The following is a 23,800-nucleotide window of genomic DNA, read 5'->3' on the forward strand; positions in this document are numbered from 1 at the left end:
TTACCGAGATTTATCTTTTTTCAGTAGGTCAATGCCTCTGTTGGGAATCTAAAAGACAAAATTTTGTATCAGTTAAATAAATGTATTAGAATACATTCATTTGAAGATTATATAATTACCCAATTAACTAACAGTTAAGGAATCCTTCATACCATCAACTAAGCTTATTCAATCCCAGTAACCATACCTAAGAACGTAAGCTGCCTCGAGTAAGCAATTCATTACAATCAACGTTTCGACAGAGCATAGAGCAGTGGAAAATAAATATTTTGGTAGCAGAACTCAAGTTCAAATAAAATCTTAAATATAAATAGATAAAACCAATGAAGGCATTTTTAACATAACACCATTAAAAACAACAACAAACTTCTACTGAAAAACACCAAGGGAAAAAACATTGTTATCTTTAAATAACCAAATCCTGTATTATTAGCAAATAGAAATGTTTATAAGCATGCTGTGCTTGAAGTAAGTGAAACAAGCTTTATAATGATGACAAATTTAGTACTACATACCCTCAGTACCAATTTTTTATATTTTTCAGACAAGTCAACTTTCACACATCTCCCCTGAAACCAAAGGGCCTTTTTCAAACAGTGGTCGACCATTGCCATTGCATCTTCTCTGGTCTCCATCTCAATAAAAGCCTTAAACAAAAAAAAGGAAAAGAAAGAAAGAAAAAAAAAAAGCAATCAGCTTATAAGAGATCAATGGTTCAGTCCAAAAACCTCTAAATATCCCATCATCTCAGAAGTTAAATTTTTTTTTTTTACAGTTTACTCAATGGAGTATATATCACATATAAAGTTGAAAGCAACACTGTAATGTAGTATCAATGGGGAAAGAAACAGTATACCTACATACACACAGGGAGATTTTTCTAGATGCACACTTGGAAGCAAAGTGTTACCATGTTTAGTTTTCCAATTTATTGTTTCTCAGTATTTACTGTTTTACACAGTGAGAATCCACTGTGACTTAAAAAAATCACCACTTATTAAGCAAAGAAAATTTAAAATTTATGAGAAAATAATTATTCTTCTTTTATTAAAAATGAAGATACAGAAAAAAAACCTCAAAGCACTAATTATCTTAAAATTTTTTAAAAAGCTATTTAGGGGACCACCTGGGTGGCTCAGTGGGTTAAGCCTCTGCCTTTGGCTCAGGTCATGATCTCAGGGTCCTGGGATCCCCAACCTGGGCTCCCTGCTCAGTGGGGAGCCTGCTTTCCCTCTCTTTCTGCCTGCCTCTCTGCCTACTTGTGATCTCTGTCAAATAAATAAAAAAATCTTTAAAAAGTTAAAAAAAAAGTTATTTAAATTCAATTAACATAGAGTGTATTATTACTTCAAAGGTAAAGTTCAGTGATTTTTCAGTTGCACGTAACACCTAGTGCTCATTACATCTTGTGCCCTCCTTAATGCCCATTACCCCGTTACCCCCGCCCTCTCACCAGTAACCCTCAGTTTGTTTACTATAGTTAAAACTCCCTTATGGTTTGTCTCCCTCTCTGATATTGTCTTATTTCTCCTTCCCTTTCCCCACGATCCTCCTTAAAAGCTTCTTTGTTTGGGATTACCTGACTTTTCATCCTCATCAGTATGTAATTTTTTATTTTTCCATAAGGCTCAGCAAGCTTGAGAACTGCACTGTCAGAATAGCCAGAATGAGGTAAATTGCTGAGATGTATCACACGTCCAAGCTCCTGCTTTTGATCAAACTTCTGGTCTGGCTTCCCCTCAGGTTTCTAAATAATAAACAAGCAAATAGGCAAGTCAAATGGTAGTAGGTATCCTATAATTATTTGTTAATAGTTAAGGTAATTCCAGTTACTAGCAACAACTTAAAGTATATTAAAACGATGTATTAAATGGTTGGTGGTTCAAATCTGGAAAAAATTGGTAATTACCTTTATTCTTTTATACTTCTGTGATAAATGAACTCTCACTGGCTTGCCAAATACTAATGCTGGTGTGGTTGTATAATAATCCACTGCAGCTTGAGCATCCTCTGTAGTTGCCATTTCAATAAATGCCTAAAATTGAGACAAAATTATTATTTCCGAAATAAAACAAGACTGCCCAAGTCTTTCTAGATATATTAAATCATTACGAAGCATTTTTAAGAGTCTAAAAACAGAATCAACATAGTTAATTTGCTGTTTTTTAAAAGGTCATCTCAGATTTTACTACCTTCATGCTACTCAAGTGTCATTTATTATGTCTACTGTATTTCAAATAATAATTTGCATCCATTCTGAATAAAAGTTTGGAATGGCTTCTCAAAGAATTGTCATCCTTTTATAGCCCTTACAGTAATATAATGACAATTTTACTGCTTAAGGACAATTAATAAATAATCCATTAGGCCTAGAAATTAATGTTATTGACATACTTCAACTATTTGCTTTTTTCTCTATTAACATTCCATATTAATGATTTAAGTTCACACTGAGTGCTTTTTCTAATATAAAATCATATTAATTCTTTTAGGAACTATATTAGTAATGAATAAATACTACACTTATTTCAACTCCTACCTCATTAATTTTATTTAGAATCAGATGGTTTGAAATGACTCCAAATGGTTCCACCAGCTGTAATAGTTGGTATCTCAAGTTTTTCCCTCGTTGAAAATCCATGATGTGAACAACTCGGCTTGTTTCCTATCCATTAGGAAAAAATCAAGTCAAGAGGTCTCTTTAGAATCAAGATGAAAACATGTTACATATTAGAAGTTTCACAGTCTAAAGTTAACCAGAACAGATTAAGTATTTAAAACAACTCACAACATTCTAGAGAATTTTAAATCTACACAGGAAATCAGATTCACTGGGGTATATCTCAAAGTTTCAGAAAGCCTCTGCAGGTTTTTTTTTTTGTTTTTAAGATTTTATTTATTCATTTGAGAGACTGTGTGTGAGAGAGAGCATCATGAGAGGGGAGGTCAGAGGGAGAAGCAGACTCCCCATGGAGCTGGGAGCCCGATGCAGGACTCGATCCCAGGACTCCGGGACCATGACCTGAGCCGAAGGCAGTCACTTAACCAAGTGAGCCACCCAGGCACCCTCTGCAGTTACAGTTATTTTTAAATAGGATACTGTAGACATAAATGGACAGCAAAAAAAAATTTTTTAAATAAAGTATCTCGATTTTTTTTTTTTTTTTGACAGAGATCACAAGTAGGCAGAGGGGCAAGCAGGCTCCCCATAGAGCAGGGAGCCCTATGCGAGGATCCCAGGACCCTGAGAATATGACTTGAGCCAAAGGCAGAGGCTTAACCCACTGAGCCACTCAGGCGCCCCTGCAGCAAAATTTCTTACACTCAAGATGAGTGCTCTATACTATGGGTATATGAAAATTAAACTTAACTGTAAGTCATATAGAAGCCTGATAGTTTTCAAGCAATATAGCAGCCTTTCTATAATAAAGGGCTACAATACAGACTCAATTTACAGGAATCTCAAAGTTAAATTACACTTCCCCCTAAAATAAAGTAAGAGTTGTATTACTGACCACTCTGCCTTTCTGCATGTGTCTTGGTCCTTGCAGGTTCCCATTTCCAGCACCTTTATAGACAAAAAATAATTTTTTAAAGATCTTGTAATAAATATACTTGTTATAACATAATGGGACATCTTTTTTAAAAAACTTATTTAAGAGAGCAAGAAAGAGCAGAGAAGGACTCGGGGCTGGGGGACAAAGAAAGAAGCGAAGCAGACTTACAAGGGCTTCCATCTCAGGACACTGAGATCAGGAACTGAGCAGAAACCAGGAGTAGGGACACTTAACCAACTTAACCACACATGCACCCCCACCCCACTTTTTAAAGTAGGTTCTATATCCAGCTAGAAGCCCAATGTAGGGCCAGAACTCACAACCCTGAGATCAAAACCTGAGCTGAGATCAAGAGTCGGATGCTTAACTGACTGAGCCACCCAGACGCCTCAGGAAAACAGGACATCTTTCAAACACAAATCAGAGGTTACCACAAATATAGTAAGAACCATGTCTTCTCATAAGATATGATGTTATTTTTGATTAATTTTTCAACAAGTTTTTTTTTAACCTCTAATCACTGCATTTCATTTTTAGTAAAAGCTCTTAGAGAAAGGTAACAAATTTTATAATCACCCAGATTTCCTCTTGGTCCAACCGCTGGTCCCCCGAGATGAAATGAGGGAGGTGGAGGTCCCAGAATTCCTGGTGCTGGGTTTGTAGACTGCTGCAGCATGAATGGATCACCCCTAGTAATGTGAGACATAAAATGTAATGAATACAAAAAGTTTCATCAGGATATAATTAAGATTTATTGCTAAAATACCCCTTTAATGATTATAATTCTAATCTTTGCAGGCATTTATGTGTGAAGTAACTAGGGGGAAAAGCTGTAATAACAATAACATAATAATCACTAACATAAAAATTAGAATTCTAAAGATTCTTTCACCCACAGTGACTTATACCAAACTCTCATATTTAATGAAGATACTCAGAAAATATTTGCTTATAAATTTTGAAAGTTTAACCTGAATTCCTTACAATGATCTCCTTTATTAACAAGAGCTTAAAAATTTTAACTTACATTGTGTGTCCTGTATCATTGTCAGGATTCCATTCTGGGTAGCTTTAAAGAGACCAGAAAATTAACTTTAAAATAAAACTGTCCTTTTTATAAAATAGCCTTGTTTGGCCTTTAAAACAGAGTTTATTTATTAGTGAAGTTACAGGAGAGTTTAACTGTTAGAAATACTATAGTTTAAAACATGTCATATAGATACTTCCAAAAAACCCTCCAGAACTTCAAAATGATCCAAATGAACAAGAACAAATGTGTTCTATAATGAAAATTTAGATAATATACATTTAAGTTTAATTTTATACTTATCTGGTAAGTAATAAGGAGGAAAAAGTGCTGCATGGGGAATTGGAAATGTGGGTATATACAGAAATAAGGACCAACTGCAGGTTTTCCTTCTCCAATATTAAATGCCAGTAGCAAAAACAGAGTTGTGACACTAGAAAGTAAAGAAAGCCCCAACGGAGCTAGACGTATGTGAAAACTGGCAATCTAGTGAGCAACGGGTATGTGTGTTTTGGCAGGGAGATTCTTTATGAATTCAATTCCATTCCAGCAGCTTAAAATCAGAACCAAAGGTCACTCAAAAGCAAAAAGTGTATCTTGACGGATTTTGCTCGACAACTTCTAATTCCTAATGCCTTTTCTATCTGCTATATTTTTAGAGCATGTATTAATTGTTATTGAAAATGCCTAAGTCTATTCTATGTATCAAAGGCCATCTTTAAGTGTATTAAAAATTCTTGCAATCTGCAGAAAGACAGCCCATGTTTATTTGCCCTACAAATAATATTAAATAAAAACCACCACTAACACTGAACCTAATATTCTGAAATGAGATTCCAGATCTAAACATTTTGTCTGTAATTGATAAGGCCTGGTCAGTATCAACTATGCAGTGTTGAACAATGTGGATATTACAAACAAGTGAGGAACTCCCCAAAACCAATCAATGGCTGTTTCTGATTCACGGTACGGATGCTTTAAAGGTATTTCAAACTCCTACATTTCAAGAAGAAGCTGGCATCGACGACTGTGACTTGCTCCATTGATATGTTGACTCCACTCCTGCAGCAAAGTAAATTAGTAGAATTAACAAAAATAAAGCTAAAATATTTTTCATTTGAGCCTTTCAAACTCTAGGAAATTAAATGCAGTATAACATATGCTTTTCAAGCATGACAGACTGTAGAAAACACCTAACCATTCAATAGTCACAACGAATGAATTTAAAACCATTTCTGAATCCTTGTAGCATGATCCTGCCCTCAAATACGCCATGCACATTCTTGGAAAAACTGGATTAACTTGGTTAACATAATAATAGACCTGACAGGGAAAAGAGAGTTAATAAAGATCAAGAATAACAACTGACCTTGAGATCACCTAGACATACTAATCTCTGCTGTGGACCAAACTGGATTATATATATTGTATCATTAGAACTGCTTTTATAAAACTCTATGATAAAATATCCATGCTTCTATCTACTTTCCTAGAAATGTTATGTGACTAGTTAATTTTATCCAGCTTTAAAGGCGTGTTCCAAGTGTACTACAGCCATTAAAAGCTAAGATTCAACAGGAATGGTTTTTCTAGAAAATGGTCCCCATTTATCAAAAAACTAAGCTCCCATTCTACTTCCCATAAGTAAAGAAGCAAATTTCAGGAAAGTCTGTTTCCAAATTTTAGTAAGGGAAACATATTCATCAGTATTTGTGCTCCTCTGTGGTTATTTTTAATTTAAGGGATTAACTTCTTTCCTATTTTATGCAAATAAGCTTTCCTTCTTTAGTTAAAAAAAAAAAAAATCCACATATAAATGATCAATGTTTTAGACAACTGAAGAAAGAGGAGTTAGGAAAAGCAAAGCAGGCTTTGCTGTCAGACCGACTAGGTTCCATTCCCAAGGTGCCACTTAATAGACATGAATCCTTGGTACCTATCAGTACCTATTATTGAGATTTACTGTGATTCAATACTTTCCTGGGATTTTATGTAAAATGAATGACTAAAGGGAAACTGCTTATCAGAACATTGCCAGGCACATAAGTGCCCAAAAAAGAAAAAAAATTAACTGTCATTACATTGCTTATAAAGCTATCTCGTTTTACAATTCCTGTTTTACAAGTACGGTTTCACAAATTCCCACAAAATGAGGCAACTTCTGTCACATCCACACTACCTAATACATTATATTTGGAATATAAAACACAGTCAGGCAATGTTTTTAAAAGGGAGCCTCACTTAGAGCTAAACTAAAATAAGAAACCAAATTACAAGAGCTACCTTCTTGAAAAGCTTCAGAATGGTGTTTTATAAACCCAATTTTAAAAAATGGATTTACATTACAACAGCTTACATACTTCCTCTCCCCTAAAAGAATTAACATCCTATGAAAGAACTATGGAAGCTGTACCTCAAAGCTAGATTATCTTTTTAAAAGTAATGGCTAATAGCTAAGGAACCTAAAGAAATCTCTTCAGCTGGCTCCACAACCAGTTATTTGGGATATATAAAGTTTGTACTTGCAAAGCAACAGACCACTGACTTATTGGAGGACACTTTTAAAATGGCTTTAAGAAGAGGTGCCATAGGTCAAGTTCACAAAATTCGTAAGAGGGATTAAACAAATACCTTAACTTAGAATTTTCTGAAATAAAAATATTCAGATTTTATTTAAAATGTCCTTGAGAAGCAGTGTGTTGGGAGAGGAGTAAAAGTTACCCTATTATGCACATTTCTAACTGACAGGAGATGGAAAGGTATCTAGTTGAACAGAAAACTATTTATATCCAATCCACTACGCTCTTTAAAGGTTCAAACTTAAGGCAAAAATGTAGCTGGTTTTTCAAAGTACTAGAAGGAAGGCCAAGATCAAAGAATTATTATGTATCTCCCAAACCCACCCACATTCCTAATCTGCACTACCCCATCGGCATCTTTGGTTTAAAGTGAGGATTAAGAGTCAAAAGGGTTTTTAAAAAACCTATATCCTTGATTCTAAATTGAGGTAGCTTTCACATCAGATTAATAAGGTAAAAGGATTCACATTTTCAATGTAGAAGTTCTGTAGGAAAACTATATTCACCTTAACAGTCTTTGAGGTATCTAAATTATATAAAGAAAGGATAATTTGGGAGAAGCACTTCTGGAATGGCAGAATAAAGACTTTAAGGGCTTTTAGAATAATACTAAAAGGAAAACTATGAGCTCAAGTAACAAGACAGTGAAAAGGCTGTAGTGGGCACTCTAAGTGAAAAGAATCTGAGGGAAGTCTGAGGTTGTGGAGAAAAGTAATCTGACATTCTAAAATGACCTAGGAAGAAATAAAAGCAACACCATCACTGAAAGTCACTTAAAATATCAAATAATGATGATAAATTAGATCACGTTTTTCACCTAAAAGTTCCTTATTGCATAGTAAGATGAAGTTTTGATCATGTAAACTATTTAACACTACCACTAAGTGAAAAGAACAGATTTTCCAAGTTATGCAGCAATACCAGAGAGCAGGATTAAATGTTTAAAAATTTTCATTATCTACTTTCACCACAGGAATTTTCTCTCAAGTCATTGTTTCTGTATCAGCTATTAAATGAGAAAGGACCACAACTAAAGGTAAATAGTAATTTTTTTCAATAACGCAGATACTCAGAAAACATGAGCTATGTTAAGGAAACTGGAATACATTAAGACAACCCGAGTGCTTACACTTCTTAAAATTGGCCCCATTTACAAATATAAATTTTGCAAATCAATCAACAAATCAATGAACCTCAAGTAATTCTTAAATGTTCCCAATACTGTGGCATAATACCAAAACCAGCTAGGGCCTAAGCATTTTGACAGGTTTAAAATACCTCTTGCACTAGGGCAGGGTACCTTACTCTTGAATCCAAAGTTTCATCAGATATTAAAACTTTTTTTCCATTAATTTAGATCCATTTAACTATAGTGTTTTATTAATATTATTGGTCAGGAACTAATAGCAAAATTTGGAGAGAAAAGATTAATCACATATAATACCGAAACTTTTCTCTGATTAAAGCCTTCCTGCATTTCTTTTTATGGTCCTTTAGTGTTTTTCTATGTGCAAGCAACAAGGGTAAATACTGCTCGAAGTCGGAATAAGATTTCCAGCAATAGCTCTTGATGTATGAGGACTCCATTAGCAAAGATTTGAAGTCCCTTAGAATCACTTTCATTTGAGACACTGTAACTAGCTATTTTCCTTGGAATTTAGAGACCCTATCTGAGAACACTGATAATATTGCCCATTCTGCAAAAGGCAAGAAGTAACAGAAAAAACTGAGGCACCAAAGTTTTGTGGACTTTTTCATTAAATCAACTCCCACCAGAGCTAAAACTTTATCCAACATATTTGGAAAAAGACAACACTAAAGACACCTAGCAAATAAAATTCCCTAACTTTTAGGAGTCTGGGGTCACATCTTCAAAAAAATTAATTTAGGAATTTAAATTTAGCACTTGATGTTAGTTTAGTTTATTTGGATTGAAGATTAAAATATTCTTTGTGCTGTACGTATCTATTATACAATAATTCAAAAATTTTTGTACCACAGAAATAAATTTAGCTAAGAATTAACTTCTTAAAGACATTTTTCAAAGTATTCTGTAAGTTCAAATGAAAGAAGTCTATTCTCTTAATTACCTGAGGCAAAAATACTGAGAGCCAAACACATAAAAGGGACTGGCTGGTAATACTTTTAAATAGAATATTAAAAACAAAATCACTCATGATCTATGATTTAGTTTACTCAAAAAATCAAGTCACTAAAAAATGCATTTTAAAGGGAAAGATATGAAAAAGAAATGATCCTTCCAGATGTTACTGTAAAGAAAAAATCCTGAATAGTAATCATCAAATCCAATTTCATGGCAGCAACATGTTAAGTAGAATAACTGTACAGCACATCAGGAAATATGGACGGTCAGAGATCGTAATCAAGCTATTAGAGTGCTATTTATGTTGACTTTTAAGTCAACTGCACTGTATATAAAAAAAAAATTCAGTGAGAATAAGTAACATTGAAAACGTTGGAAGAGAAAGGACAATGTTATTTGTAAGGGCATTCTGAAAAAGCTCCCATTTTGCTAGATGTGATAATTAAAGCAAAGGAGAATTAGATATATATATATATATATTTTTTTTTTTTTCCTTTTGCTCAAATGACTATACCAGAAGTCTCAGCCTAGTTAGAAAAAGAATATGCTTATGAGGAACATAGAGTGGGATACTGCAGTAGTTGATTTTTCCAAGTCTCTAAAGGGACAGATGCAATATGGGATAATAAAAAGTGAGTTTTGAAGTATGTTTAAGAAAGTTGTGGAAAAGGAGAAAAAAAAAGATGAAAAATTTCAGTCATAGTATGAGAGTTTGTGTCAAAGGGAAATTAAAAAAGAAGAATGAACTAATCTAAAATATGAAACATACTGAAACAAACACCAGGGCTCTACATTAACTCTTTCCCTGTAGCCACAGATAAGGAAAAAAAGAGAATTGTTCAAGAATACATCTTTACTACATACAAATCAGCAATCAAGACAGATGGAGAGCTGAAATCTAGCATCCTGAATGGCAGAGCACATTGACTGCAAAAAAAAAAAAAAATACTTAAAACAATTCAACAAAGCAGACAAAAAACCTGCTTAAATATATGATTAAGAAGAACATATTGATGCCAAAAACCAACAAGATAATCCCAGTGGATGACAGCTTTGTGGCCAGAAGTAATCTAGGCAGATTGTATTAATGTAAAGCCCTGGTTTAATGCTCAAAAACAATTACCTTCCAAATAAAGTGTTCTCAAAAGCATAAAAATTCTCGATCAACTCAGTGTCACCAGACTACAGAATTAGAGTAAAAGATATAGGTAAATACAGAATAGGCACTACAATGTAAAAGAAATTAGAAGTATCTGTTGCATTAACTCACCTTATTAGAATGAACTGGCAAATCACATATAGAGCACAGATGGGGATAACCCTTCGGTAAGAGTCCATGGAAGTCTTCAATATTGCTACTTGGAGGAGCGCCCCTCTTTTTCTCAAAGAGAGATCTCTCTTGTAAGGGGCCAGGACCACGTCCCATTCTCTCATACTCACTGTCAAATTTATGATAGTTATGCGAGGTCTCACCAAAAAAAGAATCATCCCTACACCTTTCTCCATCTCTTAATCTGTCATCTTCATAATCCATTCTGTCATAATAACCAGATTCTTGAGAACGACTTCCATGGTCATAATCAAGCACTGGGTTGAGACTAGGACCACGATCATCAAAACTATCTCTTCTAAAGTGCCTTTTTTCTTCCCAATCATCCCTAGGTACTCTGTATGGTGGTTCCCGTGTAGCAGATCTGCCATCTCTACCATAACTCAATGTAGGGCCTTCTTCAGTTCTCCTCCTTTTAAGCTGTAGAAGGATTTGGGGCAAATTCTCAGGAGTAATCTTGTCCTCTGGATAACGACTCAGTTCATCTAAGTCTCTAGCAGACAGACCAAAGCTGGCCAAAATGTTACTGGCCTGGTCTGCATCTCCACGGTGTTGAGAAGACAAAGGGAGTGGACCTCTACTTCCAATGTTAAATATAGACTGCAAATTATGGGAAGAAGTACTAGCAGAAGACAGTGCACTATGAGCTCCTTGTTGATTCAATGAAGAACTCATTCCAAGATTCATTAAACTAGCAAGGCGTGCAGTACCCTGGTTCATCCTTCCAAGAGATGCTGGCATACTTAAAGACTGGGTAGCAGCAGCAAGAAGGCCTATTCCTGCTGCAGACAGGTCACGCCCATGACCCTGCGAGTCCCTACCGAGAGATGACTGCTGGAATGACTTGGACATTGTAGAACTATCTCTTGTCTAGTTTATAGACTTAAAAAAATTTTTTTTAAAAGAAGGCCAAAAAGAAAGCTCAAACTAGCAAACTAGGTTAACTTTGCTTCAAAAAATGGTAACGCCAAGAAAAAGGATCAATAAGGACTGTAGAATCTTCTTCAAGCTGAGAACCAGCAGACAACTCTGTAGAAAAATAAGCAATTTTAGTCATAAATCCCTTTAAGTAGATGCTGTTTTTTTTAGAAAAAAAACTTATGCATCATGTTGATTAAAAAAAAACATATAAGATCTCAAACTTACAAGGAATTTATTACATATCTTAAACAGATTCCAGATGTATGCAGAGCCTGCATATAGATATTTAAAAAGTAGTCTTTCATGCCAAAGTTTATTAAAGGGAATTTCATACTGAATTTAAAAACATTTCAATTGAAGGATTAGATGTCTTGAGTACATCAAAATTTCAATAAAAATATAGATGGGTCTCTTCTTTTGGAAGAATAAAAATACACCCTATAGTATGATGTTTAAGTTCCAGGAGAAGACTAAAAACAAACAAAAAATCAAGGTCAGCAAGTCAAAGATGAATCAGTTGTACTCTGCTTTAGAAAATGAGACCTATTATTACTATCAGAAAGAACCAAGTAAAATCACAAGTAAATGAAGCTTAGGAGTCAAGTACCTAGTATAAGATCTAAGACCAAACACAACAGTTGAGACCTTTATGCAGCAAATCAATTTGAGGTAAAGACAGATGTGAAGAAAAACAAGTGACTTCCTAGTTTAAGAATTTCTGCACAAATTTAAGCCATATAACTAACTGCCTCCTTACTGTCTATCCTGTATCAGGCAGTGCTTATTTCATTTCTAATTTTAAAAAGTAAGGAGAACTAAATATGGTCAATATAGAAATAGGAGAACTCCCAAGAAAAAAACCCAGGTACAGGAAGTATAGGTGATTTAAAGAAGTGAAACTCCCCTCTAAGTTAGCACCCATCAAAGCTCAGTTAATACTCTGGGCTACAGAACCTCTAGAGCTCAAAACCGGTAAAAATGAAAATGACATTGTGCTTATACAGATTTCTGTAAACTTTTCACAAGATTAGCCCATTCACTTGGAAATTTTAAATTCTGAACGCAATCCCCCAAGATATGTTTCTGGATGAAATTAAATTACTTTCATTATCTTCCTTATTATTTCATCTCAAATTGTTACAAAGGAATTTGCAAAGCATTTACATATGATTCTCATAAAATATCAAATGACATACATAACAAATGTTCTTGATGAAATAATTTTTTATAATCACAACTATATACCAAAGTTAAGTCTAAAGTTGTTTGCTACATAATTCAATTAAGAAGCATTGCTCGGTTAAGTTTCATACATTTGATCACCCATTCACCTATGCACTGGTAGTTTAATATCATTAAACTTTATTGCATTACAAACTGGGCAATATTCAAGTTACAAGTCTATTATGGGACCAATTCCACCAATGATTGAATAAAGCAAGGAAACACTGGACATACAGTGGTAGAGAAGTATAAAAAAAAGTTGCAGGCAAGACTTAGTTAGATTTTACAAAAAGATGTAACAAAGTTAAAAAGACACAGAAATGCTATCAGAGGTGACTGGAATTACAGAAGATGTTTTTGCACACCAAGAGAGATGAAACTGAGAAAAGATACTAAAGAAACTAGTTCTAGATAAGATATACTATATATAAACTACTTATGCTTTAAGAATAATAAAGACAAGAGTAAGTGGACTTCTCTGGATGACAGTTTCCTTGGTATGTCTCATAGAAAATGCCATACAGAATGGCAGCTGAAATACTGTGCATACATTAGAAGGGCCCTCTAAATTTCCAGGTATACTTTATTTTAAAGGATCAAAATGTTTTAGAGGGTTCTCAAACCAGCATGACGAAGTAACCATATTACTGTTAATGGCAGTTTTGCCCTTCATGGTATAGACAAAGCTGTGTAATACAGAAAAGCCAGTTGTTTTTCTTCTTTTAAGGATTATTCCTTTCCCTTAGGGAAATTATATAATAGTATTATGACTATGTAAAAAATTTTAATTGATCATACTTTAAGGCAGTGACTGTTGGATTACAGAGATCTTAATTACTTTTCTTTGTAGCACATATGAAAAGGGGATCTGTAAAAGGAAAGGTTAAGAGAAGATAAAGATAACCTTAAGACAAAACAGAAAATGGATGTCAGAAAAACTCAGAAAAAGAGCAAGACAAACGACAATGTAAATCCCATGACAACTTGTAATCTCGTAAGACTAACCATAATGTTTTTAAGACTCACAGTTTCAATTTAAATGCAGGCCCACACAAGGACATGAGGACATTATTACTGAAAAGTGACGTAAGTCAGACTTTTGATCGGAGCACAAATAACCAAAGTCTTAATTTTTTTCATTAAAACAAAGAAACTGAGAGAAATCGGGGGCCTGGGGTGGCTCAGTGAAGGTTAAATGACTGCCCTGAGTTCAGCTCATGATCCCGGGGTCCTGGGACTGAGTCCACATCTGGCTCCTTGCTCAGCAGTCTGCTTCTCCCTCTCCCTCTGCCCCTCCCCCTGCTCATTCTCTCTCTTTCCCTCTCTCAAATAAAATCTTAAATATAAAAAAGAAAAGAAAAGAAAAGAAAAAGAAATTGAGAGAAATCAGACATGCCAGCATTGTTCAAAGAGCACTTACGAAAATAGTTCCTTTAGTATCCTGGGTCAGTGATAAAAAAAAAAAAAAAAAAAAAATGACAAGCCATTTTAAAAGGCTCATTTAAGCAAGACCTACTGCCTATATTATGGCAAGCACAACACAGAGGTGTATACTAAGTTACTTTTTTAAAAGAGAGTGGCTTATTGTACTGTTTTCCCCCATATTATAAAATTGCCTTCCCACAGTACACTATACTACAGGTTAAGAAATTTCAAAACTAGTTCCTCTGAAATAACTAATCTAGAATGTAATTAAAAATCCAATTTACCCATTAAAATCTTAATGCCCATCAATGCAAACAAACAAAACAAACCTTCCACTTCAAAAAAAAGCAGTACCTTCACCCTAAAAACATGAGACAATTCTAAATAACTAACCCAAGACAATTCTAAATAACTAACTCAGAGCTTAAACCTAGTTCATGACAAGTGCAAATGACACTAAAAATGTTAACTTCATGGTCAACATCTGAATAACTATATGTATGGTTAAGAAGTTAGTTTCACTTAGTAACATTTAATTCTTCCCATTCCATCAATAGCTTTATTGGATTTACTTTCTTCAGTTAAAAGAAGTGGAATACTAAAATACTACAGAACACCATTACAGGTTAACATATCCATAAAGTTCATGGTAAAGAGAAGTAAATGGTCATTCCACATCTAGACTTCCTATATAAACACTTTATTTGTCCCATTATTCATTCTTCCAGAGGATTATTTAGGATTACTAAAATGAGCATAAGAGGACTTTAGTTCTTTAAAACATTATAGAAAAAATTTCACATTTTAAATTCAGAATTTTAAAATGCTACGTCTTAAAGTTATCTACTACTACATCGAACTTTAGTTATGTTCTCAATTATGTGAAATAACTGCATCGTAGAAACAACTATTTTTAATACATGTATAATCATAAAAGCTTGTAGAGATGCTTAGGAAAAGTATCTTTATTTTGACATGATTTTAACCCTTTAATCTTACAAAAACTTAAAAGCAACAGCTAGAAAACTATAGCTTCTTACAGTATTTTTCTCTTTCTGAAATAAAAACCCAGGAAGGTGTTTTCCCTTTGTTCTATGAACAAATTTCCCAAATGTTCTATGAAAGCCAAATACCCTTGTGATGTGTTAAATTATTCATGTGAAAATATGCCAAATATGTTTAAGGTAGCAATCAACACACCAATATAGAAAAAAAAAATTGCAATCATGTCACCAATAGCAGGGAAAGTTCACTATTAGTAATTGCAAAGAAGCATCATTTCGGAAGGTAGATGCTTAATTTTTGTCATCAATCACACAAAAACAAAGATTCCTATGGTCAGAAGCACCTGATTCATTTCCAACTACAGTAAAGGGTAGGTTACTTATTCCTTAAAGTTTCGCACTATTAATTTTATAATGGGCTCACAATTCACCAACATAGTTTTCAGCTTATAGTAAATTTTTATTTTAATGTTAGTTTATGTCACTATCTTTTTAATAGGCTTTCCAACTTGATATCTCGTCTTAAGGGTTTCATTTTTAAAAATGGATTTCCTATCTGAGCAATCTATCTTTTTTAATCTACCTTTTATAGAGAGCTTAAACTGTTTTTGTTTTTTTGCGTTTGTTTGTTTTTTGAGAGCTTAAACCACTTTAAAGTCTGAACTTTAATCTGTGGTTCGTCAGTGCCATAATCTCATTTTAGTATGGCATACCTTTGAGTGACGGAAAAGGTTTTTTCATGATAAAATGAACTACTAATAGTTCATAAACCTCTTAGGAAATAAAGTCCCAGCTCTATTCATTTCAGTTTTGTGTAATATGCACTCCATCAATCAACAGGAAAAACAAAACACTAAAATGTAGTGCTGAGAAAGCTGAAAAACCAGTATAAGTTTTTAAAAAGTCCTTTACGATTATCATTCTTAATCCATTTTACAGACCTGGATTCAACTTCTAGCCCACTTCTTGATCCTTAGGCTAATGATATTAGAGTGTTTACTGAAAAGTGCCTTCAGCTGCTAAAACAGAAAACATGTTAATCAGAAGGGATTCCTATTCAGGCTCAGAATATTTTTCTTCTTCCTACACTTACAGCGACTTTCAATTAGACATTAAAAACTTTTGGATTAAAGTAATACAGGATAGAAAGTTTAATCCATTTACCAAACATTTGTGACTCCATCTGATACTAGCTTGTCTTACTTTCTTCTCTACTTAGATTTAGTGAGCTTTCCTCAAGGTGCCATTTTGCATCCTTAAGACATTTCCACTTCCTTTTCAACTCTCAGTTTCCACAAACATTTGTACAGCTCTTTCATTTGGTATACAGAGATTTTTACCAAATACCTTGATGTGAATGCAAGTTCTACTACAAAATAACCTGACTGAGAAAATCATTTAACATGTTTTTTCATTTGTAAAATGGGAAAGAAATTACCCATTCCATAAGGCTGTAAACATTTAATAAATCAGCTCACAAAGAACACTTAGAATGGTACTGACACATGGTCAGGACTGTAGTAATCATCTACTTTTACACAGATGACCCTAACAACCAATGAGAAAAACCTTAGATGCAAAAGGACTGACCCAGAGACATACATTTCTTTTTTTTTTTTTAATATTTTATTTATTTGACAGAGAGGCAGGCAGAGAGAGAGGAGGAAGCAGGCTCCCTGCGGAGCAGAGAGCCCGATGTGGGGCTCGATCCCAGGACCCTGGGATCATGACCTGAGCCGAAGGCAGAGGCTTTAACCCACTGAGCCACCCAGGCGCCCCGAGACATACATTTCACTTGCACTGTACTACCCATTTCATATGTCAACTTAGTGTCTCATTCATTTCTATTCGAGGCTGGAATTCATATTTGAATTTTGCTACTGAACCACAAGTAAGCTTTAAGACACCAGATTTAAAGGCTGGCAGTAACTTAGATAACACTGAGGAAAAGAAGCAGAGGCAAGGGGATGTGAACAAATTAAACCTCTTCCTTTATTCTCCATTACCAATCTACCTTTAAATTATCTTCTCATCCTTCAAAAGGAAGTCCTTACCTCCCTGCCATAATCTTACTGCCTTTCAGCTGGCCTCTTTGCATCCATGTTTACAGCTTCCAATACAAACTTCCTAAAACATCACGATTTTATATACACCCCTGCTAAAACACATTACTCCCTAACTACTTACCACATGAAAAGCACATCATGGTTTTAATGCCTTTCACGTTCTAGTTGCATCTTACTTCTCGAAATATATTTTCCACCATAAGCCAAAACCTTATGCAAAAGATTTTAGAAGCAGTTATAGAACTTACATAAATATATTTGCTGGACTATCTCCCCTTCCTCATTTTATACTAGTAATTCTCTTAAGGCCCAGCACTGCACCCCACTTTATATACAAACCACAGTGTATACAAACACCCAAGTTTAGAAAGGGAATGTTAACATCTTAGATACCTTCTATCTACCAATTTCCAATGCCATCATCTTCCCTTTCTGCAGCCCCCTATTTTTAAGTTTTATCACTTACTAGATACATCCTAAAAAATGTGTTTATTTTGCATTTATGAGTTTTATGCAAAATAACTTTTAATATGTACAGACTGTATCTACTTGTAAAAAACTGACTTATACATGAATTAAACCTCCATCTCACTGCAATACACACAACCACATGGCATATTCACTATTTATTCTGCAGATGATGAACATTCAGGCTGTTTCCAGTTTCCGGCCATTACCAAGAATGTTGGTATGAATATTTCTTGGTGTCTCCTGAAGATTCAGCTTTAAACTCCCTCCTCTGTGGTGCTTTTCCAGAACTATATAGGCCATACAAGGATACTCAGTTAAACATTGTATCCTGCTGTTCCACATTTTCTTACATCAAGAATTTTTAAGTACAAATGCTTGTCATTTTTTGATACTACTTTTCCTTTCTCAAACAATTTTAAATATTCACATATGGAATAGGTTCTTATAAAAGTTACCATACCAAAGGGAGATATTTAATATCCTAGTCATTTCTACGAAGGGGAAAAAAAAAACCATACAAATCATCTTGAAAGATCAGAAAAAAACCCATACAAATCATCTTGAAAGATCAGAACGTTATCTTCTTGAGCAACCAATGATACTGCAAATCAAAGATCCTATTTAAACCTTAGTATCAACTGAGTACTTTCCATACTAGCTGCATTTACCGCTGCCCAGAAAGACATCTACCATAGGTATCACGCTTTGCTCTTATTCAGCAGCAGTAGCCGGGATGAGTTACCTCACCTTCCCTTCATTTACCTTTTTTATTTTCCTATTAACTTGTTTGTATTTTAAGATAGGCACCAACGGGATGCCTGGGTGGCTCAGTTGGTTAAGCAACTGCCTTCAGCTCAGGTCATGATCCCAGTCCAGGGATCAAGTCTCGCATCGGGCTCCCAGCTCCACAGGGAGTCTGCTTCTCGCCTCTCATGCTCTCTCTCGCTGTCTCTCTCTCAAATAAATTAAATTAAATAAATTAAAAAGATAGGCACCAACATCCACAAGCTACTGGGACTGCCAATCAAAGAGAAATGTCAGATCTGCCATTTTAAAAGCTTTCCAGAAAAAAGCAAGCTCTTTTTATCAACTAACCTTTAACTTTGGAAAAGCTTTTTAAACTAAACAAATTTTATTAAATTTTTAAAAATTTAACCTTAAAATTTCATTGCTACTTCATGCAAATTATGTTTAATTGCAAAGTCTTGAGCCTTATAAAAGCAGAGAACATTAAAGTTTGATACACAGCTGGAAATTATAAGTAAGTGCATCATATCAAAGGAACTCCATCTACTCAGACCTGCCACATTAATTATATTTGTCAGGCAAGATAACACAGCATTTTATCATGTATCTCCTATTGTATTACAAGTTTGTACTTAACTTTACGATAGACACAGGCTGCAATAACTCAAAAGCTAAATCAGCAAACTTTAAAAACCACTTAAAGGGGCGCCTCGGTGGTTCAGTGGGTTAAAGCCTCTGCCTTCAGCTCAGGCCATGATCCCAGGGTTCTGGGACAGAGCCCCGCATCAGGCTCCTGCTCAGCATTAAGCCTGCTCCCCCCGCCCCTGCCTACTTGTGATCTCTGTCAAATAAATAAATAAAATCTTAAAAAAAAAAAAGAAAAAACAAAAACCACTTACGAACATCTTTTAATGGCTACATATATACAATTCTCTCAAACCACTGCCTTTTCTCTCTGCTCCAGTTTTAACTATCCAGTAAAATTTTGTATACGTAAACTTTAAAAAAAAAAAATCAATAATTTCAGAGCTCTCAATCCCAATGATCTAGTGAGAAGGCCCAATACAGAGCTAAGAATTATGAATTACAGAGCTTCATTTTCTTGGACACTGTTATCCTTGGAATAAATATACACACAATTGTGAAACTACAATGTCTACCACCCTTCCAACCCACCCTCAAAGAACTCAGTACTGTCCAACCCAGAGTCAAGTCCACTCAGAACCTGTTACCACCAAGTGTGGAGCAGTTTTAATGCAACTCTAAGTAAAAAAATGTATTTTAAAAACAAAGTATGTATTTTTTTAAAAGTACCTTTAACTAAAAGATGTGCTATGAATAACACTTTAACAAACCATTACCCCATTCTTTGATTTTGATCAGTTAAAATAATTTAAAAGCTGCACTTCACATTGTAACTTAATTACCATCAGTCCCCATAATGGTAAATTAAATATTCTTATATAAGGATGCCTTCGGATTCCTCCATTTGTCTACATGTAATAACCAGGGTATCTTACATAATAAACACTACTTTCTGTCACTTCCGAATGAATACTCTGCACTTCAGATTTAAAGAAACTAGCTCACTTCTATCCCAATTTCTCTCAAAAATATACGAGGTTCTAGAGAAACAAAACGTGAGATACTGGTTTTTTATGCTGTCTAGTATGTGTAAAAATGTCCCATCACTCTCCCCCTACAAAGATAAATGCAATTTCTTGAGGAAATGTCAGAAAAACACAAGGAAAGAAATATATCACCCATAATGCCAATGACAACATCCAGAGCTAACAATTTTTGGTACATCTCTTATTTTTATGCTTATTCACAAGTTCCTTTAAAAACCAACAAAAAAGGAATCAAATTTGGGATCACCAGTTTTATTATTTTCTTTCCAAGTAATACTATATTCCATTATTTTCCCATCATTACTCTCCTCTTAAAACATTGCTTTAAAAAGCTACACAGATTTCTATCAGATGGCCACACTATTATTAGCACATCTGTAAGTGTTAAATCTTTCAGATTTTTAGCAAGCTTGGTAACTGAGATTACATTTATGTACACAAATCTTTAGTACACTGTTCCTTTAGGATAAATTCCTTCAAGTATATTCCTTCCATTTTTAAACCTATTTATTATAACATGAGTCTAAATCAAGTACCCAAACAACACACAAGTGTTATAGAACACACCCGCAGCACTGCCACTGTTTATATTGCCACCACCTCCTTGGGCTTTAATCTTTTCTTCTATGAAACTAGGGATTTGAATTACATTTTCTGAAGTCATGTAAGACAATTTACTTGCTTTCCTCATGCCAATATTTGTTTACCTATCATTAACTCACCTGTAATATTATTTAGCATTTACAATACCCTGAGCATTAATGAATATAGTAAGTTTAAAGACTCCTTTAACATACATAATGATCAAATCAAGAGTGGTTAAATCCTTTCGAATTAGTTAAAAAATGTTATGTAAAGTCAACTTCACTTAAAAATAGCTGAGAAGGGAGCTGTGCGAAAACTTCCCTTCTGGGTAAAATTTATGTTAATGTTATAACCATATAAATATTAAGTGCAAGGGGAAAAATTGTAAACTTAAAGCACTTCACCACAAACATCTTCTGGCTAAAGCTATCTTTTCCCAGTCTTACATAACAAACGAGAACAATCCTCATTTAGTACTTAAATTGTGTTCAATTTCAAGTTTGCAAAAACATTCCGGTTAAGTGCAAAAGACATACAAACCGTTTTTACAACAAAAATCATTGTCCATCTTCCATTTCTAAAACATTACTGCTGGAAAAATTATGACGACAGACTGCGCAGACGACTGAGCCACTGAGTTTTCAAAAGGAAATTCTCAACCTTTATGAAAATAGCCTAAAACAGAATTTTTGCCCGCCGAGTACAACTGTTTAAATTTAAGAAGAAAGAAAACTGTTTTATCGACTACTCCAAAATCTTAAACCAAGCTCTATTCAACAGAACGCAGCATCAAGACAATCTCATGACTAAGAGCTGGGAAATAAACGACTCTCGCTTTATTCCAGCGCGCTTGAAAGACCAGAAATTTCGGAATCGCCATAAGCATTCTAGAAATATCTGTCTGGAAAACTGTAACTGATCCAATAGGAATATTCCACAGTATAAGGCCACCGAGCAGGAAATACATCTAGGAGAATTCCTCCACCGCAAACGAGAAAAGTCCCTGTAAAAACACTGAACATGGCACAAGGCTAGCAATGAAAAGAACAACGATGCACCGGCTACACCACGGTACTCCAAAGCCTTTGTCTGGAAACCGGAAGGTCCCACAACACACGATCCTCTTTAAAGGAACGCAGACTGACGATATCTTAATAAAGAGAAAAGGAATAGGAGGTAACTCTCTAAGCAAGTCTTTTGGCTCGCAGCCTACTGCAGAAGGCTTTCTCCACGACGCAATACGAAAAACAAGCGTTAACGTTTCATTTTTCGGCCATTTTTACGCGATGGGGGTGGGGAGGAATTGTTTCTGAGGTCCAGCTAAAATCCCGCGCGGATGCGTGTGGGCGGGGGACAGGAGAGTCTTAGGGGGCGCTATGAAGCTATGGGCCAAAACCAGAGCGAAGGCCGTGACACCAAGAGAAGAAAGAAACGCTGCTCAATCAAACGGCTAAGCTTTCCTGAGTCTGCGAAATCCTCCATTTTGCGGCACGTTTTAAAAGGGCAAGGGGGGGGGGGCAAACACCTATCTGGGGCTGGCCCTATTCCAAGACTTCGCTGCTTAACTATTCTCCCCAAACGGCAGGCCCCCTATGGACAGCCAGTCCCTCAGGCCTCGAGCGCTCCTCCCTTCGCCTCAGAGCTGCAGCCCGCGTGTAACGGGCTAGTCGTCCCGCCCCCGCCCACAGCAAGCCCAAGACGCGGGAAGTTCGGCGGATCAGCTGCCCTCGGCGCCCCCCGACTCTCCCGCCGCACCCCTGGCCCTCGGCTGGCCTCGTGTCTCCCCCCGGGACCGCTCACCTCCGCCGCCCGAGGAGGCTGGTTGCGCCGCCACTGCGCTCCTAACATGGCGGCCGCCGATCAGGCGGCTCACATACGCAGCGAGGAGGGAGGCAGAGCGGGCGAGCGGGAGCGAGCAAGAAAGGCGCGCCGCCGGCTCCCCGCGGCCCCTGTCGCCGTCGCTGCCTCCTCCCGGCGGACGCGGAGAGCCCCCGGCCACCCCACCCCGATTCTTACCCGCTTCACGCCTACCTTAAGGAAAGGGAGAGGGAAAAGGAGAGGTACCTCTCTCCCAGCGAGCGGGACGCGGAGGCTCCCACAATCCCCCGCAGCAACGGCGCTGGTAAGAGGTGGCAGCGGCGGCTGCAGCCCAAGAACAAACCCGCTCTCGCGAGAGAGTACACCCACCCCCACCCCCTCGCGGGTCCTGTTTCTGCTCGCGCCAGGCCCCTCCCCCTACTCAGGGCGCGCACACCACCGCGCCTTCGACAGCGGTCGTTGTTCTCTAACCCTGCAGGCCGCCTGTGGCGGGAAATGTATAGGGAGCTACAGTTGATGAGTTCGAGTCCCATCCCGTAAAAAGATTTTCCCCAACCCTTAAACTTAATGGTGCAAAATTTAAATAGGGTATGCTTTAGAAGGGAGTCGCGGGACTCAGTAGCTTAGACCTGATTTCTGATTATTCTCTCAGTATTTGCCGAGGAGTGATAGCAAGGGCCAGACGCCGGAACCCATACCATTTTGGCTGGTTTTTAATCTCAGTAATTCCGTGAAGGGTCATGGAGGCAGATGACAGAGAACCCAGCCCATTCAAATAAAGGCCACCGCCGCCACTTTGAATTTGACTGAATGTAAAACGCCCGAGACTGATAGAGGTTCCCGAAATGCACATGTGAAAATGCCGAGGCCGACTTTGAGATACTGCCTCAAGTAAATAAGTGAATACAAATACTAATAACACTCAAATTTTTAAGATCTTTACTATGCTGAATCAGATTCGCATCTTTGAGAAATTGTTCAGGGTCCTCTGTGAAGATAGTGGAGAGGGCAAAGATGGAGAATACCACAGACCAGTAGAAAACGGAAGAGATCGTCTAGTTCAGAACTCAGCTCTTGTTCATTTCACTACTGAAGACGAGGAAGGGGAGGGTCACGGATGAATGACAACACCATGGTTAGCAGTGCTGTTAAGTGACACTGGCAGAGTACCAGGAGACTATAAGGCAAGATGTTTGGCATCAATTTTAAAGTAAGGAGTGGTATTTATGGGTCTTGAGCTCAGGGGGAAAAGATGTGGGTTAGTGGCACATTTGAGTTAATGACATAAATGAAGTGATGGGATTTGGAAGT

General features: G+C 36.2%; 1 protein-coding gene across 7 annotated transcripts in view; it reads right to left on the reverse strand.

Moving 5' to 3' along the window:
• MATR3 (matrin 3) overlaps positions 1 to 23,800 on the reverse strand; it is a 55,448-nt gene that overhangs the window by 6,002 nt on the left and 25,646 nt on the right. For 4 of the 7 annotated variants that reach the window (XM_046000532.1, XM_046000535.1, XM_046000530.1 and 1 more), the window contains 10 exons: positions 10,538 to 11,626; positions 5,585 to 5,646; positions 4,585 to 4,626; positions 4,134 to 4,246; positions 3,516 to 3,568; positions 2,540 to 2,665; positions 1,910 to 2,035; positions 1,580 to 1,747; positions 516 to 647; positions 5 to 48 (listed from right to left, as the gene is read on the reverse strand). In XM_046000532.1, the coding sequence (XP_045856488.1) occupies positions 5 to 48; positions 516 to 647; positions 1,580 to 1,747; positions 1,910 to 2,035; positions 2,540 to 2,665; positions 3,516 to 3,568; positions 4,134 to 4,246; positions 4,585 to 4,626; positions 5,585 to 5,646; positions 10,538 to 11,449 (1,778 nt within the window). In that variant the 5' untranslated portion in view covers positions 11,450 to 11,626. Of the gene's footprint in view, positions 1 to 4; positions 49 to 515; positions 648 to 1,579; positions 1,748 to 1,909; positions 2,036 to 2,539; positions 2,666 to 3,515; positions 3,569 to 4,133; positions 4,247 to 4,584; positions 4,627 to 5,584; positions 5,647 to 10,537; positions 11,627 to 22,471; positions 22,637 to 22,702; positions 22,836 to 23,800 lie in introns of those variants that run through there. The other 3 variants (XM_046000531.1, XM_046000533.1, XM_046000536.1) reach the window with 3 other exon arrangements.

Source organism: Meles meles, chromosome 3 (assembly GCF_922984935.1).
Source record: "Meles meles chromosome 3, mMelMel3.1 paternal haplotype, whole genome shotgun sequence".
NCBI classification, from domain to species: Eukaryota; Metazoa; Chordata; class Mammalia; order Carnivora; family Mustelidae; genus Meles; species Meles meles.